The sequence below is a fragment of the Dryobates pubescens genome, chromosome 10, assembly GCF_014839835.1.
Source record: "Dryobates pubescens isolate bDryPub1 chromosome 10, bDryPub1.pri, whole genome shotgun sequence".
Classification (NCBI taxonomy): domain Eukaryota; kingdom Metazoa; phylum Chordata; class Aves; order Piciformes; family Picidae; genus Dryobates; species Dryobates pubescens.
In genome coordinates this window covers 12,291,705-12,309,310 of record NC_071621.1, presented here as the reverse complement: position 1 = coordinate 12,309,310, position 17,606 = coordinate 12,291,705, and the positions used below count along the sequence as shown (strand labels likewise).

The window sequence follows — 17,606 nt, the reverse complement described above, 5'->3', positions numbered from 1 at the left end:
GGCTACATCTGTTTTCAAGCACAGGAACTATTTGGGTTCTTTGCAAAAAGAATATACCTCTTGATTTAGCACAATGGTCCTGACAATGCAGCAGGCTCCCATTCCTGTAGAGAAAAACACCCTGTCTTGCCTCCCTAAAACCTTCCTCAAGCAAATTCAATGTAAGAGATGGAAGGGTATTAACTTTGATTCAGGGAGGAATATTGCTATAGTAATTGCAAGCAGAGCATTGATGGAATGCAAATAACCTTTCATAAGATTCATCACAGAGTCTCCAGCAGTTCCTTTTGAAGCAAGAGGAGTAATGGTGAGCATTAAGCAGAGAAATCTGAAACCAGGCCTGGAACATTTTAAAGAAAGAACCAAAGCAACTGCATGCCTAGCACACGGCCATGTGGGTTCAGCCAGCTTTCCTTCCCCGAGTCTCTTTTGGCTTTTACAGTTCTTAAATTTGTAATCTTGGAGACTGTCTCTTCTAGTCAAATGGGGCTCTGACAATGGGTCTATTATTATGGTAGCTGAACAATTCCATGTATCCATTCAAACCATGTGGGCAATTAGGCACCAAAGGGGGAATTTCATAGAGGCCAGACTTGAAAATCCAAATGACCCTGCTGAAGAGGGAGGGGAAAGGACTCCCAATGGCAGGATGGCTCTGCAGACCATCATTCTAGATGCCCTTAATTCAGGTACCTATCATTTTCCTAGTTGATATCAGAAAAGTGTTGTTTTCATGTCATTGACAAGCAGGGAATTGCTAATACTAATACAAAAAAGTCAAACCAAGTCACAGCTACCTCTGGGTTTTTCAAGGCATCCTGTCTCTGCTGAAAAAGCTCTTTGGGGCAGGGATGGTCTTGAACTGTTCTGTGACTGTTTGTAAAGCTTAGTGAGGCCAGCTACAACAATAGAAACTGAGCAGTCCCTTAATTACAGCCTCATTTTCTGAGCAATCTGTCATTAGTCATTGCTGGTTGTCATTCTACATCAGCCATTTCAAACAAGCTCAGCAAAGACACTGCGTCAGGGGAAGGAGGTGAAAAGCTGCGAAAAAGAGGATCTGATGGAACTTTCACACTTCTAAGGCTTTCAAAGCCAAGCAAAATTCTCTGACAGTAGCCTAAATCCCCAGTGATGACTACAGTTAAAGAGAGCCAGGTGTCCAAATTACTTAGATGACTTAGAAAAACTGAGCAGAATCCCTGTCTGACTCTTGACTTGGTAGAGGGAGTTTATTCAAACTTAACATACTTCTAGCATGAGGTGTTTGTGTGAGATCAGATACTCCCTGTTTTAGGCAATAATTCTGTGCAGGGAATTAAATTCCATCAACTTCAGAGAAGACAGAACGAAGTCAGCAGCACAACATTCATAATATACTTACTCATAAAACGTTGTCCAACCGTTTTCATTGCTTTTGGTGGCAAGGAGACCAGAGTTGCCGTGGTAGGTCATCATGGCCACTTCGTGCCCCTGCGTTGTTACACTCTTGAGTGCGCTGTTGGTACCAATTGTCACCCAGTAGACTTGGCCATCGGGCACCACCAGCCACAGGGGCATCCCCGTGGAATCTCTTCGGATGTTGACTAAGTTGCCATTGTTGTCAGTGATCAGGGTTATATCTCCATCTCCAGAGTAAGTAAAATTGTAAAGATAATCTCCAGTGGTAAGGCTCTGAGTATAAAGGTGCTTGCCACTGGTGTCAAACAAGTAGAGCTCCTGGTCTATGGGCGAGGACAACTCATAGAGGTTTTGTGTGTTGAGGAAGGGTTTGTTTTTCCGAATGAAGCGGATGCGGATATTTCCCAGGTCAGCAACGTACAGCTCCCCGTCGGCACACACTGCCAGGGAGGATGGCGCATTGAGCTTGGCATCCTTGGCGTAGCCGTCATCCCCTGAGAAGCAGTCGCAGTTAGCATCATTCTTGCAGTCACAGCTGCTTGGTGCCCCAGCCACCAGAGAAATCTCTCCATTGGTGGTGACCTGCCTGACACGGTTGATCTTCTTCTCATCGGTCTCAGCAATATAGAGGACCCCGTTATGGGAGACGGCCAGGGCGGTAGCAGACTCCAGCGTGGCATGGATTGCCACCTTGCTAAGGAGGAAGTGATCCATGCCCGGCACCTGGCAATGCATAGGTCTCCCTGCCACAATGCGCACTTGGTGGTTCTCAGATATCTGTAAGACAACGTTGTTGTCGAGGACGTAGAGCGAGTTGTCCATTGGATTGACTGCCAGGTCCGTGGGCCATTCCAGACGAACCTTAATGGCAAGATAACACAAGGGAGTTATTACAGCGAGGCCTTTTACACTGCATGATTGCCAGAAACCCGTCACAAGGAGGAGGTTTCAACATGTATTAAAGGGAGAAAGAGTAAATAAAGCATAGCTCATTTTTACTGCTTGATATGGTGGCGATAGAGGACAGAACTTGGTGTGAGTGGGGATGCTTAGCTGCTGGTCACACAAAGCAGACACGTGGACATACACAGTCTGCATTGCTGCAGTGGTGGGAGCAGGCTGATGGATGGTCAGGCCTTCATTAGCTCTTCACAGAATCACAGAGGTTGGAAGGGACCTCCAGAGATCATTGAGTCCAACCTCCCTGCCAAAAGCAGGATCACCTAGGGTAGTCTGCACAGGAATGCATCCAGGTGGGTTCTGAGTCTCCAGAGAAGGAGACTCCACACCCCACCCCTCCTCTAGGCAGCCTGTTCCAGTACTCCATCACCCTTGCTATAAAAAAGTTTCTCCTCATGTTGAGGTGAAACCTTCTATGTTCAGGTTTATGTACATTGTTCCTTCTCTTATTACTGTGCACCACCAAAAAGAGATTGGCTCCATCCACTTGACACCCACCCCTCAAATATTGATAGACATTGATCAGATCCCCTCTCAGCCTTCTCAAGACCAAACAGTCCCAGGTCTCTCAGTCTCTCTTCACAGGGGAGATGCTCAAGTTCCCTAATTATCCTCTTGCTCTGCACCATGGCTTCTTCCTGCTTCTCCATCTTGGTGTGAGGGGTGAGGGGCTGTGGGAAGGGGCACAGTGCCCAGGGAATGCAGGGATAAACATGAATATCCAAAGATTCAAGGGAGATTTCCCTTTGCCAAGCATTCCTATGTTTTTGAATTGATGGAGCCTGGATCTGATAGCAGAGACCCGGGACTAGGAATTTTGTTGTGTGAAGTGCTGTGAAATCAGTCAAATGAAACAATGATCCTTTTGCTGAAGGATTTTACAGACAAGTGGCTGATCTGCTCTGGGCAAATGACAAGGACAGAGACAAAACTGGCAGCTGTGTCAGCATGTCTAAGTTATAACCACCCATTTTCTGCTTGATGCTGCAAAAATGCAAAACAGCAATTCCCAAGGAATTCAGGCAATTTCAGCACACTGAATAAAAGACTTGTGTCTTCACAGTGGTTTTCAGAGCTGGTTTTTTTTCCCAGCATCATGGAAAAAGTGGTCACCACAGCTCTGCACTGACAATCATAAACAACTGAAAAAGTGGTTGGTAACACCATAATGAGTGAGGTCTCTATTTCTAGCTCTAATTCTACGACACTCTTGTCTTTTCAAGTGAGTCTATCCATTTAGTTGCCAAACCTCCATCATGTTTACCAACATGGGTAATTTCATTTTTCAGTTAAAAATTCTAAAGTGTGCATTTTTATGTTCTTTTTAACTTCAGATTTATACAGATAAAAAAAAAAGAAAGCCAAGGTCTTGATGAGAATCAACTAATACTTAAATGTTTTCCTAATGGTTTACTTTGGGAAATCCAAAGCATAAATACATGTTGGGATGAATAGATTGAGAGCAGCCCTGTGGAGAAGGATTCAGGGACGTTGGTGGATGAAAATAGGAATATGAGAAGCCTGTAGTGATAGATGAGGGGCAATGGCTTCTAACTAGGAAAAAGCACACTTAGATTGGATGTTAGGAACAAGTTCTTTGCCATGAAGGTAGTGGAACACTGGAACAGGTTGCCCAGGGAGGTGGTTGGGGCCCCATCCCTGGAGACATTCAAAGTGAGGCTCAACAGGCTCTGGGCAACCTGATGTAGTTGAGGATACCCCTGTGTACTGCAGAGGGGGTTGGAATAGATGATCTTTGGAGGTTCCTTCCAACCCAGACCATTCTATGATTCCATGCTTGCTCACAGTCCTGGGCTTCATCAAGAGAAGTGTGGGAAGTAGATGAAGGGAGGTGATTATGCCCCTCTGTTCTGCTCTGGTGAGACCACACCTGGAGAAGAACTGTGTCCAGATCTGGAACTGTCAACACAGGAAACACATGGACCTGTTGATCCAGAGGAAGGCCTCAAAGATGACTGGGGGACTAGAACCCCCCTGCTGTGAAGAAAGGCTGGGAGACTTGGGATTGTTCAGCCTGGGGAAGTCTCTGAGGAGATGGTGTTGTCACATTTAATTACTTAAGTAGGGTCTACAGGAAAGCTGGGGAGGGACTTTTTATCAGGGGGTGTAGTGAGAGGATGAGAGGTAACGGCTTTAAACTGAAAAAAGGCAGACTTAGATTACATTGCAGAAATTCTTTACAGTGAGGGTGATGAGGCAGTGAAACAGGATGCCCAGAGAAGCTGGAGATGCCTTATCCCTGGAACTGTTCAAGGTTGGTTAGGGCTCTGAACAACCTGATCTAGTGGAAGGTGTCCCTGATCGCTGCAGGGAGATTGTGACTAAATGACCTTTATGATTCCTTCCAACCCAAATAATTCTATGATTCTATGATCTTGCTCATAGTAGAAGTGCGAATGGTGATGGGAAGCAAACACTTCCAGCTAAGAAAGAAAGTAAGAAAGAAAAGCTGTTCTGGTTGTATAGTTTCTTTCAGTCAGCCAGTGAACTTTAAGTTAGAGCAGATGGCCTTGGTATCTAGTGGTTAACTGAGAAGCTGGCTACTTTGTGCCATTCTCCCTGCACCTGTGAGGTTTTTTGCTCTGTACCAAACAGCATGATGTGCTGTAATGGAGAGCTCTGGGATTTGGTCACACTCAATGCTGTGCAGTTTCAGGATCTCCCTTGTTTCTTTGTTACAAGCTTTCCTCTCCCATCATCCATCTCAGGGGTGGCTGCTTCTTGTTTGTCTGAGGTGAGTAAATTTGGGAGGGGTATTTTGCATCCATAAGCTGTCAAAATTATTGGAAGGAGGAGGAGGAGAGGCCAGCAGGCTGAAGTCCAGCAGAACATCTCTTACTGTGATTTTGCTTAAAACCAAGAACAAGAAGAGACCAGGTAAGATCTAGAGGCACATAGATTCTTATTTATGAAAGCTGTACTTGAACATTTCTGAGACAGTAATGCTTTGCTTTTGATGCTTCTACTCATGTTTAAATCCTTCAACTTTTTCTATTTAAAGAGCATCAGATGCAAGGTAGTTAGTTCATTGTGCCTTCTAATGGCTGGGCCTGTGAAGCTCATTTTAATGGCTAAGCAGTGAGCTGAGCTTTGTCTGCTCTGCTTCTCTGTTTGCAAAATCTCCTTCCTTTTCTCAGCTCCTGGCCTATTTTAACCCTTCCTGTAGTAAAACATTATAGCCTGTGGTTTTCTCTTTAATAATGCATGCCTCCATCCCTCCCAGTGGTCTTTAAGCTCTGCAGCATTGAGTTAGCATCAAGAGCAGAGTTTATTCTGAACTGACATGGGAATTTTCAATTTCTTAAAAACCATTCCTTGTCAACATTGGCAGCTAAATATTTCATGTCCTCATGTTCCAGGGAGCCTCAGGGACCTGACAGAAAAGATCCTTCTAGTCACTGTAAATGATGAAAAGCTATTACCCAAGCTAAGGATTTTTGTGGCCTGGTTTGGGCTGTTGGTGTTTTGTTTTGTTTTGTTTTAATTAAACTTGGTTTTGGTGTGTCTGTCCAGAACAGTACCTGTTAATCTGTCCATCACATTACAGGTTAACCTAAAAATGGCCCCTGTCATTTCATGAAGAGAAAAAAGGAGTCTTCAGCTAGTCTATTTTAGCTCATCTCAGAAATGGTAAATTGGCATGCATATAAGGTACACAACTGCTAGAAAACGATTTTTGAAGCCTCAGTCCACAACAGTCTTGTGGAAACTGCCTCTGAAATTCAGAGAGAAAAAAACATACTCAAGGTGGCCTTCACCCAGCCAAATTTTCCTCTGTAGAAGGCCTGAGAGCTTTTAAACTCATAATTTCAGCATGTTCATAAATTGAGAACAGTGGGAACTAGTTGTAAAGAAGCAAGAACAATCTTTTCAAATTAGAAGGAAAACCAAGAAGAACAGATTCCATGTGGAAGCACAGAAATTATCTAGGTAGTTACAAAAAGGAAACCCTGTTGACATCTATTGTGGCTGAATAACAGTGCTTAGCCCTCCAGCTATGATCTATATTTTCATAGGAGAGGGCAACATTCCTGTAACCAGGAAAACAACAAGTGACACAAAGCTTACAAAGCCTCCAAACTGGCAATTTGACAGGTTGGCCAGTGCCCCATAAAATCAAGTACTGGGTTGTAGCAGAGTTCCCTTCTGTGCCATGGACAAGGAAAGCAATCGTTAAACTGAGATTTCTTGTTCTCTCTCTCTCTCTCTCTCTCTCTCTCTCTCTTTTTTTTTTCCTCTCCACCTTTAAGCAGCAGGACTTAAAAGCTCAGCATGATGGTAGCTGCAACCAATTTTCAATCTGATGCAATTCAAGATTCTTGTTTTCCTGCTGTTGCTAATTTTGGCACCACAGCATCCAATCGGTATTTTCTAGACGCTAATTTAATGCAGGTTTAAAATTGTGCTGGGCCAAATTAGGATGGGGGGAAGCAAAGGAAAAAATCCTGTGTTTAGCTAAGTTGTTAGAACATGGCATACAGCACCACTAAAATGAATATGGTTGCCTGGTCTTTTTACAGACTCACAGAATTAACCGGGTTGAAAAGGACCCCTGAGATCATCAAGTCCAACCTATCACCCAACACTATCTAATCAACTAAACCATGGCACTAAGTGCCTCACCCAGTGTTTTTTTAAACACTTCTAGGGACAGTGACTCTGCCACCTCCCCAGGCAGCCCATCCCAATGGCCAATCTCTCTTTCTGTGAAGAATTTCTTCCTAACATCCAGCCTAAACTTCCCCTGGCACAGCTTGAGACTATGTCCTCTTGTTCTGCCACTGGTTGCCTGGGAGAAGAGACTGACCCCCACCTGGCTACAACCTCCTTTCTAGAAGTTGTAGAGAGCAATAAGGTCTCCCCTGAGTCTCCTCTTCTCCAGGATAAACAACCTCAGCTCCCTCAGCCTCTCCTTATAGTTTAAAGCAACTTGTTTCCTGAGAAATGAGGCTAATGAAAGCTGGTTTTAATGTCTCCTAGCTCTGAAAGAAGCTTCTTCTGTGGCTGAGACATCTGAGGTGTTGATCTGTTAGAGGGTAGGAGGGCTTTACAGAGGGACCTTGACAGGCTGGACAGATGGGCAGAGTCCAAGGGCATGAGATTTAACACATCCAAGTGCCGGGTTCTACACATTGGCCGCAGCAACCCCATGCAGTGCTATAGGATGGGGTCAGAGTGGCTGGAGAGTGGCCAGGCAGAGAGGGACCTGGGGGTAGTGGTTGATAGCAGGCTGAACATGAGCCAGCAGTGTGTCCAGGTGGCCAAGAAGGACAATGGCATCCTGAACTGCATCAGAAATAGTGTGGCCAGCAGGAGCAGGGAAGTAATTTTGCCCCTGTACTCAGCACTGGTTAGGCCACAGCTTGAGTGCTGTGTCCACTTCCGGGCCCCTCAGTTTAGGAAAGATGTTGACTTGCTGGAATGTGTCCAGAGAAGGGCAACAAAGCTGGTGAGGGGTTTGGAGCACAGCCCTTTGAGGAGAGGCTGAGGGAGCTGGGGTTGCTTAGCCTGGAGAAGAGGAGGCTCAGAGGAGACTCATTGCTTTCTACAACTACCTGAAGGGAGGTTGTGGCCAGGTGGGGGTTGGTCTCTTCTCCCAGACAAGCTGTGACAGAACAAGAGGACACAGTCTCAAGCTGCACCAGGGGAGGTTTAGGCTGGATGTTAGGAAGAAATTCTTCCCAGAAAGAGAGACTGGCCATTGGAATGGGCTGCCCTGGGAGGTGGTAGAGTTGCCATCACTGGAGGTGTTTAAGAGGAGACTGGATGAGGCACTTGATGCCATGGTTTAGTTGATTAGATGGTGTTGGGTGATAGGTTGGACTCAATGATCTCGAAGATCATTTCCAACCTGGTTAATTCTGCATTCTCTATTCTGTGTCTTTAAGATCTCTCTTCCCAGAGATTTCTGAGCTAGGTCAGCTAGGTCTTTCCTTCAGTCTTTATAGGATCTTTCTTTTTGACCCAGCCAGTTTCATACCAACAATAATGTAGAGATGTAATTGTCCTGGAGCCCTTACCTTTGTCAAAATTGAGGAGACACATGGGCATGCAGATGGGGTGAATGTATAGGCTTGTATTCTGTAGAAACCAAACCAAACCATCATCTTACCTGAGAAATGTCCATGACAGAGTCACAGCTGAGAGGCCGAGCAGATGTCAAGTCATTGGAGCCCAGCACCGTTGAGATGATCCCATTCTGATCAATCCGCCTGATCATTGTGCCATCCACAAAGTAAATCAGCCCAAACTTGTCCACAGTGATGCCTGAGGAGCAAAAAAAGCAAGATAGTCACCAAGTTATGGCAACCTCTCAACTATGAGATGAATAGAAGATGGTGATGAAAGAGTAGGGCCACATGTTTTGGTTCAAAGCAATATATTTTATGGCATTCAAAAGGGATGAGATGAGAGCTGGACATGTGGGAGTCCTGGTTATCAGGAGCTTTGAAATGGCACCATTCCATGGAAGGCACTTCCACCTGGCTTTAGTAGAAGAGGGTAACATGGGTGGCTTCTGTGAGAAGCTGCTAGAAGCTTCCCCTGTGTTGGACAGAGCCAATTTCATCTGGCTCCAAGATGGACCTGCTGGTCAAGGCCAAGCCCATCAGCAATGGTTGTATCACCTCTGTGACAACAACATATTAGAGAATGGGAAAAAGTTACCATGCAACAGCAATTACAGCCAGAGAGAGGAGGGAGAACATGAGAGAATAAAGAACTGCAGGCACCAAGGTCACTGCATAAGGAGGGGGAGATGCTCCAGGTGCTGGAGCCAAGATTCTCCTGCAGCTTGTGGTGAAGACTGCAGTGAGGCAGGCTGTCTGCCTGCAGCCCATGGAGGTTAACAGTGGAGCAGATATCCACCTGCAGTCCAGGTGGATGTCTGAAGGGGTTGTGACCTTGTGGGAAGCCCATTCTCGAGCAGGCTTCCAGCAGGACCTGTGAATTCAAGGATAGGGGAGCCCATGCTGGAGCAGGTTTGCTGGTAGGACTTATGACTTTGTGGGGTATCCATGCTGAAGCAGTTTGCTTCTGAAGGACTACACCGCTTGAGAAGGACCTGTGTTAGAGCAGATTGTGAAGAACTGTAGCCCATGGGAGAAGTTCTCTCACATGGGAGGGATCCCATGCTGGAGGATGGGAAGAGTGTGAGGAGTCCTTCCCCTGAGTAGGGAGCAGCAGAGATGACATATGATGAACTGACCACAATCCCCATTCCCTGTCCCCTTGCATTGCTAGCGGGGAGGAGACAGAGAAATCGGAGAAGTTGTTAAGCCTGAGAAGAAGGGAGGAGTGAGGGGAAGGTGTTTTTTAAGAATTAACTTTTATTTATCATTATCCCACTCTGATTTGATTGGTAATTAATTGATTTTGTTTTTCTGCAGGGTCTGTTTTGTCTATGCCAGTAATTGCTGAGTGATCTCTCCCTGTCCTTACCTTAACATACAAACTTTTCATTCTATTTTTCTCTCCCTTGTCCAGCTGAGAGGCTTTGGCAGGTACTTGGGTGTTCAGCCAGGGTCAAGCCACCACACACGAGGTGCAATTTAGAAACCCCTGTTCACTTCTGGAGAAGGGCATGGCATTCGGTGAACTTCTGAAAGGGAAAGGCTTCCTAACGAGGACATGAGGAAATGGCCTCAAGTGGTATCTAGGCAGGTTTAGATTGGATATTATGAAAAAATTCTTTACTGAAAGAGTGGTCAAGCACTGATGAGGCTGCTCAGGGATGTGGTGGAGTCACCATCCCTGAAGTGTTTAAAACACATGCAGACATGACAATTTGGGACATGGTTTAGTGGGCATGGTGGTGTTGGGTTAACAGTTGATAATCTTGAAGGTTTTTTTCCAGCTGAAATGATCCTCTGGTTATCTAACTAGGTGTCTGCATGTTCAGAAACATGGTATTGCTTCTCATGGTTGTCTATTCAGCCATGCACATGGAAATGTTACACTGGCGAATCTTTCAGAAGTAGCAATGAAGAAGGCTGTGAAAGATCCATCAGGTCAACCAAATTTCAGATGGATGAATGTGGAAGGTTTTTTTCCTAGGACAATCCTACCAATTGGATGTATTTCATCTGTTTCTGACATCTGTTAAGTGATTCATTCTGTTGTCTAACCCTCCTTTGTAGACATACTCCTGTCAGTGGATCTGAAGTCTGCCAACTGGAGCTATAGGCTGCTGCTTCTTGTTTCCTCACCTGCAGCTACAAGCCATTTCACTTGCCCCTCAGCATCATTTCTCAAGTATTTGTTATGTTAGCAAAACCTCTTTTATCCCATGCCAGCTATACTCTGCATCTTCCATCAGAGGATTTCATGGTGCTTTACACTTACTAATTACACCTCATAGCAGTCTGTGAGTGTGAACACCCTGATTTTACATATTGGGAAAATAACAGATAAAGCAATTTTCACAAGGTCACAGAGAAAGACCATGACTAAGGCAGGAGTATGAAGCTAAGGGCCCCATTCACCTCCCTTTTATGCTAGTATAAATTAAAAATAACTCCACAGATCCTAATAGAGTCATCCATCTCATCCACCCTAAGGTGGCAGAATGCCACTCAGCATAATATTTGAGTGTCTTAGAGACACCAGAAGAATGTAATAGAAGAGTGAAAAAATGTAGAAGCCTGTAACACCCTTTTCCATGCAAGTGAAATTCTGCTTGGAATATATGAATGTATGAATGTTAGAGGATCTCCCCATTCGGTTTCTTTCACTAGCAGGGTAGCAATCCCTCAGCAAAAAGCAGACATCTGCATTGTGCATCCAAGCAAGCATCTGGAGCTTTTCCAGTCAATGGAGAGAAATGCCTGCTTCCAGGGTGCCATTCATATCACCCCAAAGCTGATATCCTGAAGAGATTATGTGAATCCTTTGAGAAACACCTTTTCCTCCCCACTGCCTATAAATGGAGACTACAGCAAATCCCTCCAAAGGAAACATTTATATTGTAGACAGAAGAAGTTGTTGAAACGAATCCTCACTATCGTAGCTGGGTTTGTTGTTTTTGGTTTGGGGGTTTTTTTTTTTGGTGTTCTTTTTTTTTTTTTGGCTGTCATTGTGGTGACAGAAATGATGGAAAATCTGTTCAGATGGAAAGCTTGGAGAATGTTTCTGAGAAGCCATCAGATCTTGTGTTCCTCCAGAATGCTGTTTTACAGCCAGATCCCCTAGTTTGAAACATTTACCCTCCATCTTCATCCACTGTGAGCTATGCTGTGAAGTACAGCAGTTCACAGATCAAAAATTTTAGACTTTTACGTAGCAGGGACTAATCCCCTGATTGCTTTGGCAATTAAAATCATGACCTTCAGGCATCACTGTGCCTATGACACAGGCTGGAAGCCACAGAGGTGGATGATATGTGGCAAAATGTATTGTATTTGGCCAGAGAGAGACCCAGAGAAGATAACCGAGCCTGGATGTAATGACAGGAAAACCTCAGGACTAAGTCATTGTTTGAGGGAAAGAACAAACTGAGGGAGCTGGGGTTGTTCAGTCTAGGGCAGAGAAGGATGAGGGGAGACCCTATTGTTCTTTACAGCTACCTGAAGGGAAGTTGGAGTGAGAAGGGGACCAGCCTCTTCTCCTCGATGACAAGCGACAGACTAGAGGAAATGGTTTCAAGCTGCACCACTGGAGGGGTTCAGGCTGGATATTAGAAAACATTTCGTCACTGAAAGTGTTCTCAAACATTGGAGTGGTCTGCCCAGGGCAGTGGTGGAGTCACCATCCCTGGGGGTATTCAAGCAGCTTGTGGACTTGGTGCTTAGGGACATGGTTTAGTGTTGACCCTGTAGTGCTGGGTCAAGGGTTGGACTGGATGGTCTTGGAGGTCTCTTCCAGTCAGATATATTCTGTGATTCTGTAACTTCTCCACTGATCTGAGGTAAAGGAAGGGACTCAGAGAGGGCTGCAACTTGTGGATTCAAATTCAATTAGGAGTCAAGGAGCTGAAGTTTCAGATCATTGAGCTGAATGGGAGCTGTGCATTTTCACTGGAAGGTGAAACCAGCATTTTTCTTAGTTCTTCACAGCATCTCTTTGTCTGAAGGACATCGTTTTGACCTGGATTGGGTATTTGACCGTCAGAGTAGTGAGGTTTCAGAATAGCCTCTAGGGCAGTGAGGAAAAAAATTACTTGCTGCTTTTAAGATGAAGTTCATTAATTTTGGAGAGGATTATATGACAGGATTGCTGAGATAATGGATGACAGGACTAAATGACCCAAAAGATTGCTTCTAGTTCTACATTCCAGTACCTATGTTTAATTCATGCCAAGATAGGGCTGATCTTTGCAGGCCCATGAAACAAGAACCTCAAAGACGAGTGACAGGGACCTGTTGCACATCGGAACGTTATGGGAGAATCAGAGAATCATTGAGGTTGGACAAGACCTCTATGCCCACTAAACATGTCTCGAAGTGCCACATCTACATTTTTTGAACACCTCCAGGGGATGATGACTCCACCACGTCCCTAGGCAGCCTGTTCCAATGCCTGGCCACTCTTCAGTAAAGATATATTTCCTAATATCCAGTCTAAAAGAGAAGCCATAGTTGTGGCCATTTACTCTTGCCATACAGTCTAAACTCATTTGTGGTATCTTAGCACTTTGTCAAAAGCTTGCAGAGGGTGGTATAAGCATCAATATCTCACAGGCACTGATGGCTTTCAGGAAGCTATCTTTATCTGCCATGAGATCTGTCAGCATTGTGTGCCAGTTGTTGCCCCATCCAATGAGTGATCCAGGATATTGGCACATGTCACCTGTCACTGGCATCTTGCTGTTGAAGGTTACTGCTGCTTTAATTATTCTGCCCACTGAATGGCAAGTTCTTGGATATTTCTTGGTGTTTGCTTGACAACCAGGAATACAACTGAGCTCTTTCAGCAATATGGCAGACGTGCTTTCTTGGAAGAGGCCTGATAGAAGGTTTAGTTGATCCTAATTGGCTTTTGTCAAATACAAGATGCTCTTAGCCATTCCTAGATTCACAACAAGTATTTTTCAGGGCACCTGTCCATTAGTCTGTGTGACAGGCCAAAAGCCAGTGAAGGGTAGCAAGGTGGATAATGCAATTTTAAATGAGGCAGAATTTCCTCTCTTAGCTAGTTCCATATGTATTGAATTGGATTTATCAGCAGTGTGTGCTGACAGCCGCTCAGGGTGTGCAGAGCTGAGGTCTGATGGCTGGTCTGATTAACCAGTTACAGTAATAACAACCTGTACCTACTCTGGCTCTTGAGCCAGCTCTGATCTGTTGATAGAGCACAACTTTCTTTTGCATTCCAGCTTAGACAAAGAGCTTGCACACTCAAGTGAGTTGAAGTGGCATAGCAAAGTTATCACTTATCATCCTGCTCCAGGGCAATGGCATGTGCATATGTGTTCTTATCACAGAGCACTTCTCTGCTTATCCCTCTTTCATGGAGGCTAAGCAATCTCAATTGCTTTGCATTTCCTAGGATGTTCTGCAGGGTAACAGAATTTGCAGTCAGTGAAAACCCTAAATTCCCATTTGCAGATGCTCCTCACACAGCAAGTGCTGCTATCCCTTCCTGACTTGAGCTGATTGTTTTGGAATCAAATCTAACTACAGAGAGGAACCCTGCTCTCCCACATGCAAAGGTCTTTGGATGGATGACTTCTGTATAGAGGGAAAGAAGCATCTCATGGTTTCTTTGCAGCAGATTGTAGAGGTTAGATTGGACCTTTCTGTGTTTCCTTTCCGATAATGGCATGGTTCCAGTGCTAGGAGCTGGCTCCTGCAAATGGGCACAGAAATGGGTAATTCACATGTTATGCATGTAAAGCTAAAGGCCTTGGCTTGCTTTGGCAGAAAGCTCCTCTCATGTTTCCATAGGAACATAAGGGGATTAAAGATTTTCAGCATACAGCTCAAAGTTCACTCTTACAGTTACTGAAAGAAAACATCTGCTATCCCTACCCAGGTAGCGTTGCAGTTCCAATCTTTAAGCTCTGAGATATGCGATACATTTGCTATGGAATCATGTTGGCTCCTCTTGGATAGTTGGAGATCCCAGAAGAAACAAGGACTTGTAGCACCACGTGCATCACACCAGTGAGTTGTGCTGATAGAAAGTTATGATCAGATGACATTTGCTTCAAATGTCAGGACCTTGTAGTGCAGGGAGGTGACAGCACAACATACACTGCAAATAGCTACTTGGACGCGGAAGGTTTGTTCTAGAAGATGAACTGCTAAAAGGGATTGCATTGCACATGTAGCTCTGCTTAGGGGTAAAAAAACCAAACCACAACTCTTTTAACTAAAAAAATAGGTGCTAAAGGAATCCAAATTTGGAGCTTTCTTGTCTGGATGGATGCTGAATGACTGAGTGATAAAATGGTAGATGAAAATCAATGTCAATAAGTAGACAGGAATTCACAGGGGAAGGAGTAAGCCTAACTACCCATACGCCACGGCAAGCCGTAAAATAGATCAGAGGAAATAGATTTCAGAATCCCTGTGAAAAGTTTTCTGCAAAGATCAGCTTTGTGCTCACCAGTGGTCCAGAAGGGAGCTAGAAGCCAGGATTGGATTAGGATAGGCACAGAGAGAAAACCAGAAAGCAACGATCTGGCCTCAAGAAGATCACAATTTTTCATGCTGTGGCTGAAAAAATCATGAAAATTGTTAGCACAGGATGTCTGGAAGGGAAAAAAGCTAAGTGATCAGGGAGGCAAGTTCATGGTGGTATCTAAGCAGCGGTACAGCCTTTTCAGAGGGCGCCTCAAATGTCAATGACTAGAATCTGGAGTGGACTAGAATCAGCCAGGCTCTCTGCAGCTCCCTGAAAGGAGGATAGAGCTGTGTGGGGGTTGGTTTCTTCTCCCTAGTGACATGTGATGGGAAAGGAGGAAGTGGCCTCAAGTTGCATCAAGGGAGGTTTAGGTTAGATCTTAGAAGCAACTTGACTGAAAGTGTTCTCAAACACTGGAAGAGAGTCCTCAGGGAGGTGGTTGAATCCTCATTCCTGGAAATGTTTCAAAAAGGCTGAGATGTAGTGCTGAGTTACATGATTCAGTACCTGTCTTGGTAGAGTTAGATAATGGTTGGACTCCATGATCTTAAAGGTCTTTTCCAACCAAAACACATTCTATGAATTCTATGAAAGGCCACATTACCAATGCCCCTTTCCCTATGTGTCTTTTCTGGCTACAGTAAGAGACAATAAATTCTGTTTGGTCAGCCTCTGCTCTTCCCTTACGTGGCCCTTAGCACTGGACAATCAAAATGTTACCAAGTTGTGAAGAATTGAGTTTCTTCTTCTAATTTTGTGGAACTCATGAACACTTAGAGAACAACTGAGATGTTGTTTACACATTTAGCAGGACACAGCAAAGGAAGCAATCTGTCCCCAAATTAATTACTTCAATTTTGCATTGGTTTTGTGGTGCTAAATGAATGAGATGCTCCATCCTCCCTCATGTCCCTTCTGAAACCTTCTTCCTATTGTGTCAGGCTTGTCACTGCAATCTCCCCTAATTGTAAACTCCTTGGTAATTTCTCTGCCACAACATTTTCCCAAGGAGATCCACTGATGAGTACTCAGATGAAAACAAATGCTGTGACAAGCTGGAGTTTTAATTTTTCTTTAGATTGCTTGTAGAAGAGGATCGTTATTAGCAGATGATAATTAGAAAGTGGTAACACTTTAATTTGCAAGGATATATTGAAATTCATTAGCATCTGAATGCTTTGCTGTGCTCTGTGGCAAATGAACTGGAAGTATCAGACTGGTTCCTAACAGCTGTGATAAATACCCTGACCAAGCAACTGCCACCACTACTGCATCTGTTGGTCTACCTGTCCTGTATTTGTACAGCTGACTTTTGTCAGAGAAACCAAAGACAGGGAAATTTCACATTTCTGGCTCTTATCCTTCCTAATGCTGATCATATAAAGGGATGCTTCTTCAATGGTGTGACCGTTTTAGGCTGTGCCTTTAAGAAAGGGAAGCACAAGAACCTTTATCCAGGAGGACAGAGGATGGTGAGACACTGGAACAGGTTGTCCAGAGAAATTGTGGATGCTCCACCACTGGACTTATTTAAGCTCCATCAGGTTGGATGGGGCTTTGAGGAACCTGATCTAATGAAAGATCATAGAATCATAGAATGTTAGGGGTTAGAAGGAACATCTAGAGATCTTCTAGTCCAAGCCCCCTGTCAAAGCACACAAAGATGTCTCTGGAGGTCCCTTCCAACCTAAACCATTCTGTGATTCTAAGATTCTATGAAGTTGTGCACTCAGGAGGTAAGGTGGGAACTGGAAGAAGTGATCAAAACTGGGGGGAAAAGGTGGGGACCTCATCCTTCAGCCTATCACCTCCGGGAGGCAATCGTCACTCCTAGAATGTGGGTCGTCCCACTTTGAACACAAGCACTGGCATAGAATCAACCACTTTCAGGCTTCCTCTCTCTTCCCACTGAGAAGAGAAGCAAAAACAGATTGGATGCTAAAGGCAGCTGTAAAAATATGTGTTGACACCTCATGACTGACTCTCCAGCCTTTATGAATTGTTTTTTCTTACCCGTCAGGAGTGTATTCTGTGTATTTTCCAGCGAGCTGCAAATATCAGCTAATTAAAACCTCCTGAAAGTGGAGACAAGACCTTGTTTTCTTACAGTTTATGAACGAGTGCAAAGATGCCCTTAAAATACACAAATCCTATTTTGCATGGAACAATTATCTTCAGTCAAAAGTAAAAAACCTTTAGCCTTAAAAAGTCGAGTTCAATGAAGAGCAGTGATTCCTGAAGAGCTGAACTTTTCAAGACCTTCTCTGGTCAGCTGCTATCTCTACAGCTACAGAATAATTTTCTAATTTCCTCTGACCATTCACTTATGAGTGTCTGTTCCCTTGCCAAGACAGGGAAGCAGAGGGTAACTTATGGTCTACTGGTTACTTGTACAATAAATCATCTTTACTTTGAACTATTATGAAAAACAATCACACGAAGGGAGGGAATTTGCTGGATTTTTCTACTAGGATGAACTGCTGTGAAGGTATAAAGAAAGCTGACATTACACTGTCAGTGTGAGTTTTGACTGTTAATCATGTATTGAAGTGAACTGGAAGTGAGTCACACCTGCCAAAGCTATTGTCTCGGCAGACTTTGCAAACTCAGGCTGAAACCAGATGAGGGAAGACTGTTTACAAACTTTCCATTGGCAGTGT

General features: G+C 44.3%; 1 protein-coding gene across 1 annotated transcript in view; it reads right to left on the bottom strand.

Annotated features, from left to right (window-relative positions):
• Window positions 1-17,606, bottom strand: part of TENM4 (teneurin transmembrane protein 4) — a 901,855-nt gene that overhangs the window by 57,857 nt on the left and 826,392 nt on the right. Inside the window, exons 28-29 of the mRNA XM_054164697.1 lie at window positions 8,495-8,649; window positions 1,385-2,262 (exon numbers count right to left, since the gene is read on the bottom strand). Of these exons, the coding sequence (XP_054020672.1) occupies window positions 1,385-2,262; window positions 8,495-8,649 (1,033 nt within the window). The remainder of the gene's footprint in view (window positions 1-1,384; window positions 2,263-8,494; window positions 8,650-17,606) is intronic.